The 15,000-nt window shown below is 37.0% G+C and overlaps 1 protein-coding gene across 1 annotated transcript in view; it reads right to left on the reverse strand.

The window, feature by feature from the left end:
- LOC137620087 (uncharacterized) overlaps positions 1 to 11,117 on the reverse strand; it is a 15,046-nt gene extending 3,929 nt beyond the window's left edge. Inside the window, exons 1-4 of the mRNA XM_068350362.1 lie at positions 8,896 to 11,117; positions 8,403 to 8,633; positions 7,926 to 8,190; positions 1,360 to 1,576 (exon numbers count right to left, since the gene is read on the reverse strand). Coding sequence (XP_068206463.1) covers positions 1,360 to 1,576; positions 7,926 to 8,190; positions 8,403 to 8,633; positions 8,896 to 11,117 — 2,935 coding nt within the window. The remainder of the gene's footprint in view (positions 1 to 1,359; positions 1,577 to 7,925; positions 8,191 to 8,402; positions 8,634 to 8,895) is intronic.
- Positions 11,118 to 15,000: the final 3,883 nt, after the last annotated feature.

The following is a 15,000-nucleotide window of genomic DNA, read 5'->3' on the forward strand; positions in this document are numbered from 1 at the left end:
TACAGCCTGTAACACCCGTACTGCATAGTGAGTACCAAATAGATAATGTGTGGAGAGATGGTGGATGTGGAGGGTGGGGCTAAACATAAGAACTCATCTCGCAGTAAGTGTGTGACAGGTGGCGCTTTCTGGGTCCAAAAGTAGCTTTCAATTCATATCCAAGATATTTAGGTAACTCAGTACCTTATGTTAAAAGACACACACGCATATATGTATTGCTCAGTATATAAGGGAGTGGCAAATCAGGCACATTTTTAACGCAGTCAGCACTTAGGTTCCGATTCCTTTTAGTACCTGTGCTGGAATGATTGCTGCCTACCCTTTCATTTGGAGAGACTCGGGTTTGATCCTAGTGAGAGGTAAAACTTTATTTTTATTAAACACATAATATATATGGACTCATTATTGGTAATTTGAATTAAATGCTGTCAGTTGGGTCGATGGTGTATCAAAACGTTGGGAAAAAGTCACTAGTATTTACGACAGTGGTCTCAACAAGTAAACCCTTTAATAAAGTTAGTACTTGGGTTCTGACTTCTGTTAGTCCCTCTGCGGGTTGATTGGTGGGTAGGTGCCTTTTCTTTCATTTCATAAGACTAGGGTTGTTTCCCAATATGAGGTAGATATTTATTTACATTGAGCAGGCCATAGTGTGTCTTTTAAGGTCAAAGGTAAGGCGTCTGGTTTCAGTTCCAATGTCATCAGTGCATCATTATTATTATTATTATTATTACTTACTAAGCTACAACCCCAGTTGGAAAAGCAGTATGCTATAAGCCCAGGGGCTCCAACAGGGAAAATAGCTCAGTGCGGAAAGGAAAAAAGGAAAATAAAATATTCTAAGAAGAGTAACAACAATAAATATCTCCTATATAAACTATGAAAACTTTAACAAAACAAGAGGAAGAGAAATAAGATAGGAGAGTGTGCTCGAGTGTACCCTCAAGCAAGAGAACTCTAACCCATGACAGTGAAAGGCCATGGTACAGAGGCTATGGCACTACCCAAGACTAGAGAACAGTGGTTTGATTTTGGAGTGTCCTTCTCCTAGAAGACCTGCTTACCATAGCTAAAGAGTCTCTTCTACCCTTACCAAGAGGAAAGTGGCACTGAACAATTACAGTGCAGTAACCCCTTGGGTGATGAAGAATTGTTTGGTAATCTGTGTTGTCAGGTGTATGAGGATAGAGGAGAATATGTAAAGAATATGCCAGACTATTCAGTGTGTATGTAGGCAAAGGGAAAATGAACCGTAACGAGAGAGGAGGATCCAATGTAGTACTGTCTGGCCAGTCAAAAGACCCCATAACTCTCTAGCGGTAGTATCTCAACGGGTGGCTGGTGCCCTGGCCAACCTACTACCGGGAGAACTCTCCTTTCCCCCGATGGGGCCCAGCCACAGCAGTGGTGTCTCCTGTAAACAGCTTAAACTCACAGTCCCAGGCTGGGATCCACCTGATGCCTTGCAAATGCTAGGTGAACATGTTACCACTGTACTGGCCATATAACAATATATTGACTCATTAGCGGTAACTTGGAGTAGTAGATGGTTCAGGAAGTTTGGTAAAACTTGCTGCTGTGTAAGAAAGTAGTGTCATCAAATAAATCCTTAATTGCATTTAGCAGTTGGGTTCTTTCTACTTATAGTGCATCTGCTAGTAGAATTGGTAGCTAGCTAGGTTTTTGTTTTAATAAACTAGAGTTCATTCCCAATATGAGGAAAATTCTATTTCTATTGAAGATTATATACCGTTGATTTTCATAACATCAACTCGTTACGAGTAACTAAACTTGAATTGAATGAACTTATTCGTCATTACTAATTCATATGTAAGGCAGTTGTCTCATTCGGTAAATCCTTAAAGTCTGTTAGAACTGTATCAATATTTGAAGAGATTAGGGTTCGATCCCAGTGTGAGGTAGGAAGGTATTTCTAGTGAACACATTTTGTTGATTTTCATCATATACTCACTCATTTAGATAATTCGAATTTAGTGTTATCGGTTAGGTCAACTGGTGGTTCGAGAAATAGGGTAGAACTCCTGGTATTTATGAGCGGGGTCTGACCAGATAAATTCTTAAATTCAACTAGCAATAAGACACTTTTAATGCCTCTGCTTGTTCGATTTCAGTATGTAGTGGAAGAGATTTTTATTTAGAACGCAAGTGTTGATTTAAATCATATATTTTTGTGTTGACCAGTCTGACATGAGACGTTTTTATAGTTTATATATAATATATCTGTTTTTGACGTTGTTAATAGTTTATGTAGGACATATCTATTTTTACGTTTTTACTGTTTTTAGAAAGATTTATTGTTAATTTGTTTTCGTCATTTATTTATTTCCTTATTTCCTTTCTTCACTGGGCTGTTTTTCCCTATTGGAGCCCTTGGGCTTATAGCATCTTGCTTTTCCAACCTGGGTTGCAGCTTGGCTAGTAATGATAATAATGATAATAATAATTGACTCCCTATTGGTAATCTAAGTTAGATACAATCTATTGGGTCAGCTGGTGTGTCGAGAATATGGGTAAAAGTCGCTGGTATGTAACACAGTAGTCGTATCATGTAAATCCTTAAGCGCAACCAGTACTTGCTTCCCAAATTTATTTAGTGCCTCAGATATAGTTTCTGATTTGGAAGTTGGATAATACAGAGGTCACAGAAAGTAGATCCTCGAATGCTGCCAACACTTAAGCTCCAATTTCTTTTAGTCCATTTGATGGCCTGATTGGTAGATAGCTACTTTGCTTTTAATTTGATGAAACTAGGTTTGATCATAGTGTGAGATAGAAATTTATTACTATTCACACAATATTGTGTTGATTTCCTTCATATATTACCTCTTAATGGGTAATTCAAATAGATTGTAATGAATGAGTCAGCTGATGGGGTTGAGAAGTTGTGTAAACGTAAATGGTATGTAAAGTACTGATCTTACCTGGTAAATCCTTAAATTCTTACGTTTCGACTTACTTTAACACATATTCTGAAATTGTTTGTAGCTAGCTATTTTGTCTTTCATTTGAAGAGATTATGGCTCGATCCCAGAATGAAGAAGTATGTTTTATTAAACTTTACATTATGTTGATTGAATTTATTGACTAATCAGAGCTGATTCAAATTAAATGCTATCATTTGGGCCAGGTTGCAAAACCTGCTGGAAGCAAATCTGTAATCTTATGAGTTAGATCTGTAAATCAGTTAGCAGTTAGGTTCTCACTTCTTTTGTAGTATCTGCTGGCATGATTCATAGCCAGCTACCAAGCCATTCAATTGAAAAGAAAAGCGTTCGATCCCAGTGGTTGGATAAAATTCATGTGTATTAAACACAGCATTATGTTTGTATTAATCCTATATTGTCTTGTTAGGGGTACCTTGGTATAAATGCAGTTTCTTGGTGTTTTTACTGCCATTATTCGTAGCTACCTTGTCTTTCTTATGAAAAGACTATGATTCCATCCTAATGTAAGGAAGAAATATATTTCTGATAAGCTTAAAATAGGGTTAACAAAAGCCATTGGAGATATCTGACCACAGCCTAAGGTTAATGGAGTCGTTAATGGGCATCACAGATCTATCAGTAGTAGAAATTTCGTCAAACTCCGTCTTTTTGTTTAGATGGTATCTTTAGAAATACGAAAAATGCAAATCCTGATAGAGAATGCGGATCCGGATCTTCTCCAAGACTTAATGATGTCGTCCATGAACCAAAGATCTATCTGTGGTGAAAATGTCGTCAAAATCCGTCTCGTAGTTTTAACGCAATCCTTTCCATAGACAGACATATAGACAAATTAATAAACCAACTCGATTTTATAACCTCCTTAGCGGAGGTAAATTATCATCATATGTTAACTGTTTAGGAGCAATTCATTCAAAATACTATCAAATAGGTCAGTTAGGAGTTTAGGAAGAAGGTAGTAGTGCTGCAGCATATCTCAAATTAAGCACTAAAAATTGAGTAACCCCTTCCTACCTTCCAGCAAGTCGTAACCATTATATTTTAGGTCTTTAGGGTCCATAGATTCTGGAATGAGTGGTTGTGAAATTCTGGAGAATGTCTTAGGTACGTTTTAACTGAGGTTTTGTATTATGGGGTCACAACTAAAAGCACGTCCAAATATTGTAATTTCCAGACATTATTGAAATATTCTTATCAATAATTTGTTAATTATATGCTACTTATGAATTAAATTGATGAAATATGTTAATTTTGAGCATTTAATGCTTTCAGCATAAGAATTAGACCTTAAAGCTATTTTAGATTAGTACACACACTATCTTAATATAACATTTTATATTTTAAACGATCTTTTGAATTGAATGCACACATTTCTTCACAGTATCCATTTTGTTTTTTGAAATATGGATGAATCGGTATTGCACCATATTTCCAAACTATATAGAAATATATGGAATGGACATTATCTAAACTGATTACAATGAAGCAGATCTTTAATACTTAGTAAGAAAGATAGGTTACCAACCCAATTAAAATTAGGAAATAGAATGTGGTCATTTAACAGACAATTCAAATAAATTGAAGAAAATATAACCGTCGCCTTCATCTTCCATATCATCTTAATCAATATCAGGGACTCTTTTACCTTTACCAAGTGGAAAGTAACTACTGAACAATAACAGTGCAGTAGTTAACCCCTTGAGTGAAGAATAATTCTTCTGTTATCTTGGTGTTGTCAGGTGTAAACAGAAGAATGTGTAAATAGTAGGCCGGAATATTCGGTGTATATGTAGGCAAAGGAAGAATGAGCCGTAACGAGAGAGGGATCCAATATTGTGCTGTCTGGCCAGTCAAACTACCCAATAAATTTTTGAGGTAATCTATCTGTGTAGAGAGTACTCAGAAACTCTGCCAATGCTGCTTTATTGACGGGTTTCTTCAAGAAATTTCTGTAGTTGGGAACTGAGCAATTTTCTGCTATAACTTGCAGCACCAGCAGTGGCTTTCCTCAATCTTTATTGTCTCTTCTCTTTCTTTCTTGTCCATTGATTGAATTACAAGAATCATACCTGTCAAGTACAAAAACTAGATCACTGACACCTAAATGCTTCCTGAAAATAGTTAGTATTTGGTGGATGATAAGAATTTCTAGATCTCCAAATGTGTTGAAGCTTGCTTCATTCCAATGGTGGAGTATGGCCATGCCATCTATGATATATGCTGTTTAGTCATCACTTTGTGGAATATCTGCCATATCTGAAAGAATAAACTCAATTCTTTTATGAAGTTCATCCATGGAAATTTTCCACATTAGGCCATCATCATGGAATAGGGCAGCAGGAACGGCAGCAATTTCCTGCATCATCACAGAATGCAAGTCATCATCAGATTTCCGTGAAACTGCAAGTAGTCATCTGAACAGCACTTGAGTGCTAATGATCATTTTTTTTTTGTCTCCTCACTAGAGAGTGGTTTCTCCATTTCAGCAAACGTGGAAAATTTAACTCGAACCTCGGTGACAAAAAATTCTTGGTTTCACCTTCTAACAATCTATGATGTATTAAGGTTGTTTGTTTTTGGGAGCAAGTGTCCAAGACTCCAGTTAGTAGTCAGGTTCCAAATCTCATAAAAGTGATTTTTTAATTGGGGGTGGTAGTTTTCCTGCCAAAATTATGAAAATTCATATCTAGGGGTATTTTGATATGATAAATCCATTGCAGCATGGTGCCAAAGCGAGAAATGACCGGAAATGGATCAAAATGGCATCTGTTTCAAGATGGCTGCCATTTCGTGTAATATCTGTATAGATAAACATATTTTGTCAGTTTGACTGAACAAAGTGATCTACACTTAATATGTATACCTCAGTGAGTTCATTTTTAATGATTTAATTGAATGAACACATTCTTGTTGCCTTAAATCCAAGATGGCCGCCAAAACAGAGGGTTTAGACTATCTCTGTAATTTACGGAATTGTCTCCATTGATTGCAATTTTTCACAAATGATATGGAAACATCAGTACTGATTTTGAACAATGTTACACAGATTGCAGCATCACAATTAGTAGTTTTTAATAACATATAGTTATATGTAATGAATATATTTTATTGTAACTGGTACTACTTCACATGGGATACGATATTATGTTGAACTAGGTATCAAAAAGTAGTCTAGCTGCGGGCGGCTAATGCAGGTGCAACTGATGATAAACTTAAACAAAAGTGCACACAGGCTCAAAAGTTAAAACTTAATTCACTTTTAACATAAAACATTTGCTAATTTTTTAAACTGTCCACAACTGCTAAAACAAACTAGACAAAATTATTTATGCATGGCTGGTCTTCTTTGGATCTCTTATGACAAAGGATTGTACATTGAAGTTTAGATTTGAAACAACTGCACTTGTTTGATTGGCAGCCAGTTTTACAATTACATGACACCATTTCAATGACAGCGTCTGGAATGGGATGATTTGTCATCATAACTGGTATCAATTTCTGTTTCTCACTATCTAAGTTGAACCCCACGGAGATCAGAGCATTTGTTTTCATTTCAAGTACAGGCTCAGTAGCATTTTGCCATACATGCGCTTGAAGGAAGGCACGAGAGATGTGCAGCCGAGCTGCATCACTAGTAGGGGGTATTTCTTCTGGGCGATTGGTAGTCAATATACTCTTAACTCGCATGGCGTCCAACGATGATGACTGGTTGTCTTTGTACAATCTGCACATGAAGACTTCAACGTGCTTGTAGTCAATTTCAGATGGGCTTTTAAGGTTAGTATTGTCCAGAAGATTGTGGAAATCCTTAAAAGTATTCCATGCAGTTGATTTGCCAATGCCATATATATAACTCGTGGTATCACATCCAGTTAAAGAGTGAAGAAGGGGGATAGATATAGGATCCATGCCTTGGCTTATGATTCCTTCTACCACAAATTTGATGTCTGTGATCTTTTGTTCTTTTCCAATCTGCTGCTGTAAATGCACTTTCCTATTTCCAAAATGTTTGTAGTTGGCAAGAAGAATCACAAATACATCAGTATCCTGTGACACTACCACAATATGTTCCGCGGTTGAATTGACTATGCTTAATACCATACGGGTATCTGCTTCCTCATGGTCAGACTCCATGCTATCTAACTGTATGCCCAAAGAGGATGAACGGACATCCATGGGGTCTTCAAATGCCCCAGAGACAACAATAATCTTATCTTGAGGTGCATTTTTGATGAGAGTATCACCAAGGAGCTGCTGCAGAGCAATCTTGTTATCATTTATGCTCAAAAAGCTTTTGAAGTTGTCACCTTGAGGCAGGTTTACTTCTGGGGAAATTACTTTTGGCACCGCTTTGCGTTTTTGTTTTCTTTTTCCTTGTTTGTCTTTGGATTTAGAGGCCCTAGCACTTCGTGTGTCATCTTTGATGGAAGTTCCATCGTAGCGGTCCATCACAATGTCTATCCTTGTGCTTGGAAACTTATATACCCCCTTGCAGTACTCTGTAGCAAATTCTCCGAATGTACTAATCGATTTAGTTGAAACCCTGTAGACATACGCCATCCCATCAACAACATGCTGTGAAGAAGTGGAGTCTATTTGGGGAACAATTTGGGAAGGCTGAACTTTTGCAGTTTCACAAATGTTGTTGACTAGATCTGACTTGTTTCCTTTCCTCATGGTCTTATCTGTATAAAACAGTGCAATGGGGACAGACATCATTTCATGCTTTGCGATATGTTGCAGATCTACTGGCCTTCCAGCTTCATATGCTACACAGAGACGCTGTAGCACACCTCTGTTTGCATTTACAACTTTATTTTGCTGAGAGGCTGTTTGGTCCACTTCAAATAAGTTAGAAAAATTGGGACTTTTCATTTTCTTCATTGCAGCACTGAATAGTACACTTGGTTTAGACTGTCCAATAGCGCGAACAAGCCTTTCCTTCATAAACCTTTTCACCTCTTCCTGGCCTTTAGATTCACTTTCTAATAATGACTCTTCAATGTGGGAAGGAGCTACATCTTTATTGATGATTGTTGTTAGCTTATCTGGGTTACGTCCTTCAAACAAGTTATACTTAAGCATCTGTTCAACCAGCTTGTCTTTATACCTAGCTTCAAGCTTCAGTTCACTTGGTGTCAAGTCATTTTCATTCTGGCTGACATTATAGTAGTCACATGCATTGGTAGTGATAGTCGACCTTGCATGAAATGACAACATCCACCTGAAAAAAATAGTAACAATATCTAAAACTTTATTTCATTATCAATTGTAAAACTAAAATATGAATTGTTACAAATATATTAAAAACAATTATAGTTTCTGATAAATGTACGTGTTGCCTATGGGTTAGATGATAATGTGCAAAGTGTTTAACTACAAATATTAGTAAAGTTAAAATTATATCAGATAGAAAGTTTTACACAGAAATCATACTTAAGTGTAGCACTGGCAATCTGTGTGATGGTAGAAAGTCCACCTGATGTTTTTGCAGCAGCATTCACCCATTCAGTTGCATGATCTACGTCCACAGATGTGAAAGATGCCTCATCCCTCCACTGAACCCCGTACCCATCAGTCTCAAAACGAGTCAGAACAGCAGAAGGCAAACACTTCATCTCTGCAATGTATATGCTACCCCATTTAGCATATTTTTGGTGATCGTAGCTGCAAGAAAAATAACACATATTGAAAGGAATATATATATATATATATATATATATATATATGTATGTATGTATGTATGTATGTATATCGTGGGTCTTTAGTAAATAATGAACAAAGTAAGTCACTAATCAATAAATCCATTGCTGAATAAAACATAACATGATAATAGTTAGTTCAACAAGCCAAACTGTGAAACATCTTAACTAATAAAGGCTTGTTAAATGTTATTCATTTCAGTATAAACTAAATCAGATCATCTTACCGCATAAAGGATGCAACCATTCTCGTGAAGGAGTTGAGATGTAGCTTAAAGTCGTCCAATCGCTGAGCACGTGTGAAGGCAAGCAGAACTTGTACCATATCCATGTAGGTCCAGAAGAAGCAAAAGTTCTTGTCCTGCTTCTTCATAGCCAGAAATTCTTCTAGGACATCAAAGAACTCTGATGTGTTGATACGTGTGAGGAGCGGTTGTACTGGATCTTCAGCTTTTGATGTGGTGTTTATGTCATCATAGATATCAAGATGAGACTTATTTAAAAACTCTAAGAATTGAGGCATCAATATTCTCCAAGCAGCCTGCCATGTTATCTTATGCGTTCTCAGACCGGCTTTGTAATCACGGCCATGAAGTATCTTATCTACATCCCCTTCAGTTAGAATGCCTGCCTCGACCCACAACTGTGGAAGTTCTGAATCAGCAATATGATCCCCTATCGTTCCCATGTATATATTAGAAGAGTGGAGTCCTCCTAAACGGAAATGCACATTACTGTCTCCTCGAGTCCATATGGTCTCCTGTGCTGGGGCATAAATAGCCTGATCTGCAACAAACCACACATGGTCATCACCAACTTTATCTGCAATGACCTTAGCTCGCTCTATACATGTGTTAATGGTATCATGGTCGTCTGCCTTGGCATTAAGAAGTGGCATCAGTCCAACAATGGTAGCAGGGCGCTTGTCACTCTTATGTAGTTCCTTGTTGAACTCTGTCCAGTTTGAGGTTTTTTTCTTGTGTATGTCTATTGCTGATCTAACCACATTAAATACTAAGTCTTTGGCTTTGGCTTCTCTGAATGATCTATTCCCGCTGTTCATGGTTTCCATATCAAATAGACTGTTAACGTCGCTTTCTGATAGATGGAAGGGTGGTTCCTTTACAACAGTTTTGTTAAGCTCAATCACCTTATGCACCACATCAGGTACATCAATTGTGTATTTAGAAAAAGCTATGTCGGAGATAGATTGTTCATGAGTTGGGCCTGGTTGGAAACTGACCTGCTGAGTGCCATGATAACCAGCATTGTGTCCTGCAATTGCAGATTCTTTTAGACAGTCAATATTGTCCGTACCAAATTGTATGGGTCGCCCTAGTACCAAATTGAGAGGAGGAACTGCACCAGTCTCCGGATCTATATTCTTGAGAGATATCTCGGATAATGCGGTGTCAGCTTGCAGACACTGTTTGTATGAAATAGTCTGTCCTGCATTGTGGAGGAGATTGACAAGTCGTTTATTCCTCCCTGAGATCTGGTGAGCTGCTAGACCGAGTGAATACTGTTTTGGGGGAATGATTTTGCCATTACTGACTCCGTAAGTCAAGTCCTGACAAATATCTAAAATCCCTTTTCTTAGCTTGTCAGCATTTTTCTGCTCAACTTCTCGGGTATCATCTCCATCATCTACATCCAGTATTTCTGAGCCACCATACATTATGGCCATGAATACATACAGACCTTCAGGTACTGATGCATATGCATTCTCCTCTGTAAGTTCGGCTTTCTTATTTGGAGTATGCTGTAGTATCAAATTCCTTAAATATAGTGCAACATAAACCATCTGGACCATTTCATTTTCATTATATGCAGGTAGTTTCAAAGCATGTTCATCAATAGAACCAGTGTTCAAAATTTCACAGACATCTACCTGGGATAACGAAGAAGAGATAAGGAGATCATCTTCAAGTTCTGTACCTTGGCGAGGAATAATAGTTATATCAGGCAAGAGTTTTGTAAGTTTGTACTTAAAGAATGCACGTCTTGATTCATAATAATAAGGTACCACCAAAGACTGTTCATTACATAGGTCTTGAAATCGACTCCAGCATTCAGATACTAAAACTGCTTGACCCCGACGCGTGCGCCATTGAATTTCCAGTTTCAGTTGATTGAATATAGCGTTATGAGAAGCTTGGCTTATGCTACTTTCCTCACTGCATACTGTTACATGAGCTCGATTACGTAAACATAGTGAGTGATAAAGGACATCACCAGCTATAGCATCCCGAGCAGATTCCAATCTTGCCATAAGTTCAAAATCACCCATAGCAATGTTTTGTAACTTTTCGTGCATACTGAATGTTCTGGCACATGACAGCTCACCACTTTCTACCCCAGAACAACATAACACACAGTGAGTGCCCTTTATGTAAGTTTTGGCCTGACTTCTAAGGAATACTCTTCCAGAATTATCCAAACCACCCATGTCCATATCAGTAGCGTCTGCATTATCAGAAAAACGGTCGAGTTTAAGTTTGCTCATGAAATTAGGCCTACATTCACGGTGCCATACTAGCTTGGGATGATCAGTTTCCTGAAAGATATCATCTAGTATAGCCAACGCCGCTGTTATGCAGGCTGGCCTCTCTACCTTGTTTTTCCAGAGTTCACATTGTGATTTTATGTCTTGAATATTTGTAACATCAGAAACAGGCTTATTTTTCCTAAACTTTGTCTTTGGGTCCTTCTTATCATTTTGACAAACAAAGCACTTCTGCTCATAATCAAACCGTGCTGGGCGCTTGGCCGATGACGCCATATCCCTAGTTATTATACTTCTACGATGCAGTTATTTCACAACCTATTGCTGAAATGAGAACATATTATTACCCCAAACTATCTATACTAATATAATTTATATGAAAACATCATAAACGTTGTCCTGTAAAATGAATAATCAGTTTGATTTTGTGAATATTTAAACAAAAAATGTAGAAATTCAAAAAATAAAGGGCAATGTTAACGTATACATTTTAGTGGCCATCTTGAATTTAAGACTACACAAATTCATAAAATCAATAAAATTACTTGAAATAGACTCGTTTAGTCCCAAACAGTAAAAACAGATAATTTTGTTCAATGAAATGGACAAAATATTGTTATCTTCGCAGAAATGGTACGAAATGGCGGCCATCTTTAAATGGACGCCATTTTGAGCCATTTCTGTTCATTTTTCGCTTTGGCACCATGTTGCAATGGATTTGTCATGTCAAAATCTCCCAAGATAGAAAATTTTATAATTTTGGCAGAAAAACTACCACCCCAATGGAATTTTTAGTTTTGGGCCCTGACTATAGTGATCTATCTTCCTCAGCACTCGTCAATTGACCACTGACAGTGTTGTTAAGTTATTGGGCTACTGTTCTAAGATTTTGTGGATATTGCTTATGCTATATAATCTCAACAACATTCTGCACATCTGCTTCATCTCTTGCTATCCGACTTTGTTGGCGTTCCTCATAGGTCGCTTTATTAAAGGTCCATTTTTGCACAATAATTTCAGGGCATCTGTGACTTCTGCTGTTTCATGGTTGGTCATTAACCATCTTGTCAAAGCTTGCTTCCTTAAATTCAATCACCAACAGTCATTTCACTGGAACACACAAGGTGAAACTTGCCATGATATTCAATGAAGACCATTTTCTCACCGAAGTGATGTATGAACCTTTTCTTTAGTTTACAAGAGGAATAGCCACTGTCATCAGCTTGGATAAAACTATCTTGTAGGGAAGACATATTCTCAAGATCGTGATACAGTGGCTACTCGCTCATCCAGCGTGTACATGTAATTGTTGGATGAACTTGTGTAAGAGGCATGATATGATTTATGGAAAGAAATGTTCGGGATTCCTGATTTTAAATCATCTTCACATTGTGAAAGCACTGCATAGAAAATGCCATTTCTTGCTCTTGCAACATTCATGATAGTCATTATACCATCTATAGTAGGATTTTATATCACTTGAGTCTTGCCTATATGGGTTCGAAGTGATTTGAAGCAAAAACACGTTTGCTTCTGTTTAGGAAAGAGGGTCTCATCTCTGGAGGTTCATCACTAGTAATATTACTGTATTATTGAAAATTTACTTTCTTTATAAGCTGGTTTTGAGCTTGGCCTGAAACATAGGAAAATATACTGTAGTGCATATATGAGAAATCATTCCTTTAATTTGTCCTAGAAACACACTCATGTAAAATTATTATTATTATTATTATTATTATTATTATTATTATTATTAGCTAAACTACAAACCTAGTTGGGAAATCAGGATACTTTGAGGGAACAGGGAAAATATCTCAGTGAGGAAAGGAAATAAAGAAATGAGTAAAATATATGAAAATTAATGAACAATTAAAATAGAGTATTTTAAGAACAGTAACAACATTAAAACAGATCTGTCATATATAAATTATAAATAGAGACTTATATCAGCCTGTTCAACATAAAAGCATTTGCTGCAAGTTTGGACTCTTGAAGTTCTACCGATTCAATTACCCAATTAGGATGATCATTCCACAGCAGGCTGCATAAAACTTCTAGAGTACTGTGTAGTATTGAGCCTCATGATGGAGAAGGCTTGACTATTAGAATTAATTGCACCCCTAGTATAAAGAACACATAATTTGAACGACAGTGCCAAAGATTAATATCTACATCAGAAATAATAAATTTGATTGACCTGAGTTCCTGTCCAACAAATTAATATGAGAATCAGCAGCTGAAGACCAGACAGGAGAAGAATACTCGAAACAAGGCAGAATGAAAGAATTAAAACCCTTCTTCAGAATAGATTGATCACGGGAAATCTTACAAGTCTCAATAAGGTTTTTTTTTTTTTGTTTTTTTTTAATTGAAGAAGAGACATACCTAATGTGTTTCTCAAAAGTAAATTTGTTGTCGAGAATCGCATCTAAACTTTTTAAAGAGTCAGAGTTAGGCATTATCATTGCTGAGATCTGGATGTTGAGGAGCCACTGTCCTTAACCTATTTACAATCATACTTTGAGTTTTGTTAGGATTCAACTTCATGTGTCGAAATTTGCACCATGCACTAATTCTAGCAAGGTATCTATTAAGAGATTCAGCAACCACAGATCTACATTCAGAAAATGAAATTAATGCAAAGGGGGGTAGCATATGGAACGAGCTCAGTTTCCAGGGTAAACCACATGTCCTGTGTATATAGTATGAAATGTAATGGACCAAGATCACTACCCTGAGAAACACTGGACATCACATTCCTATACTCACTTTGGTGCCCATCAACAGCAACTCTTTCCGATCTATTACATTAAAATTCAATAATAAAGCTAAGAAACGACCCACTCATTCCCAGCTGTTTGGGTTTGAAAGCAAGGGCCTCATGATTAAGACTCAAAAACTCCAGTCAAATCAAGGTCAATCATACGAACATCCTGACTGCAATTAAGGGATTTATTTATTTTAGACCATACCACCTCTCGTGTTCTTCACGTTGTTAAGATTAATTGCATTGTAATGATATAAGATTGTTGCATCATTGATGTTACTACTAATGAAATAATAGTAGAAAAATAGACGTTATTTTGACATGTTCATAATACAGAGGGTCTGAAAAATATAGTTTCTGTGTTTATACTAACATTTCGGGGTCTTTCAAAGTTGACAACCCCATTCAAGAAGAAGTACTAAATTCATACTTAAAACTATTTGAATTTCATCACTACCATCCATTTTGATATCTAGAGACCCTTAGGTGAATGAAAAATATGGTTGTGAATTGTTGGACGGGGGTTTGGGGGGGGGGGAGGTGTCATCAGAAAACAAAGGGACTAGGCTATCTGCTGCAGCACTATAAAACACACTGGTCTGTAAGGCAGTGGTCTTACCAGGTAAATCATTGGCTGTAGTTAACAGTTATGTTGCAGCCTCTTTTAGTGTCTGGTGTCGTGATTAATAGCTACCTAGCCGTCCCCTTGAAGAGAGATCTCCATACCAATATGAGGAATAATATTTTTTTAAACACTCTTTTTGGTGTTTTTTCATCATATATTTAGTCCTCAGCTGCTTTTTTAATCAAATGCTACCAATAGAGTCAACTGGTGGGTATGAATGTTGGGTAATAGTTGTTAGTATGTAGGTCATTCATCTTACCAGTTAATCGTTATATACAATTAGCACTTGGTTTCTGTTTTCCTTTAGACCTCTACTGACATTATTGACAGTTACCTTGACTTCTGTTTAAAGAGACCACGATTCTATCCCTATGTGGGGTAATAATATCTTTCTTTTAAACTTGACCTAATGTTCATTTTCATCATATAGGGAC

Source organism: Palaemon carinicauda, chromosome 26 (genome assembly GCF_036898095.1).
Source record: "Palaemon carinicauda isolate YSFRI2023 chromosome 26, ASM3689809v2, whole genome shotgun sequence".
In the NCBI taxonomy this organism is placed as follows: domain Eukaryota; kingdom Metazoa; phylum Arthropoda; class Malacostraca; order Decapoda; family Palaemonidae; genus Palaemon; species Palaemon carinicauda.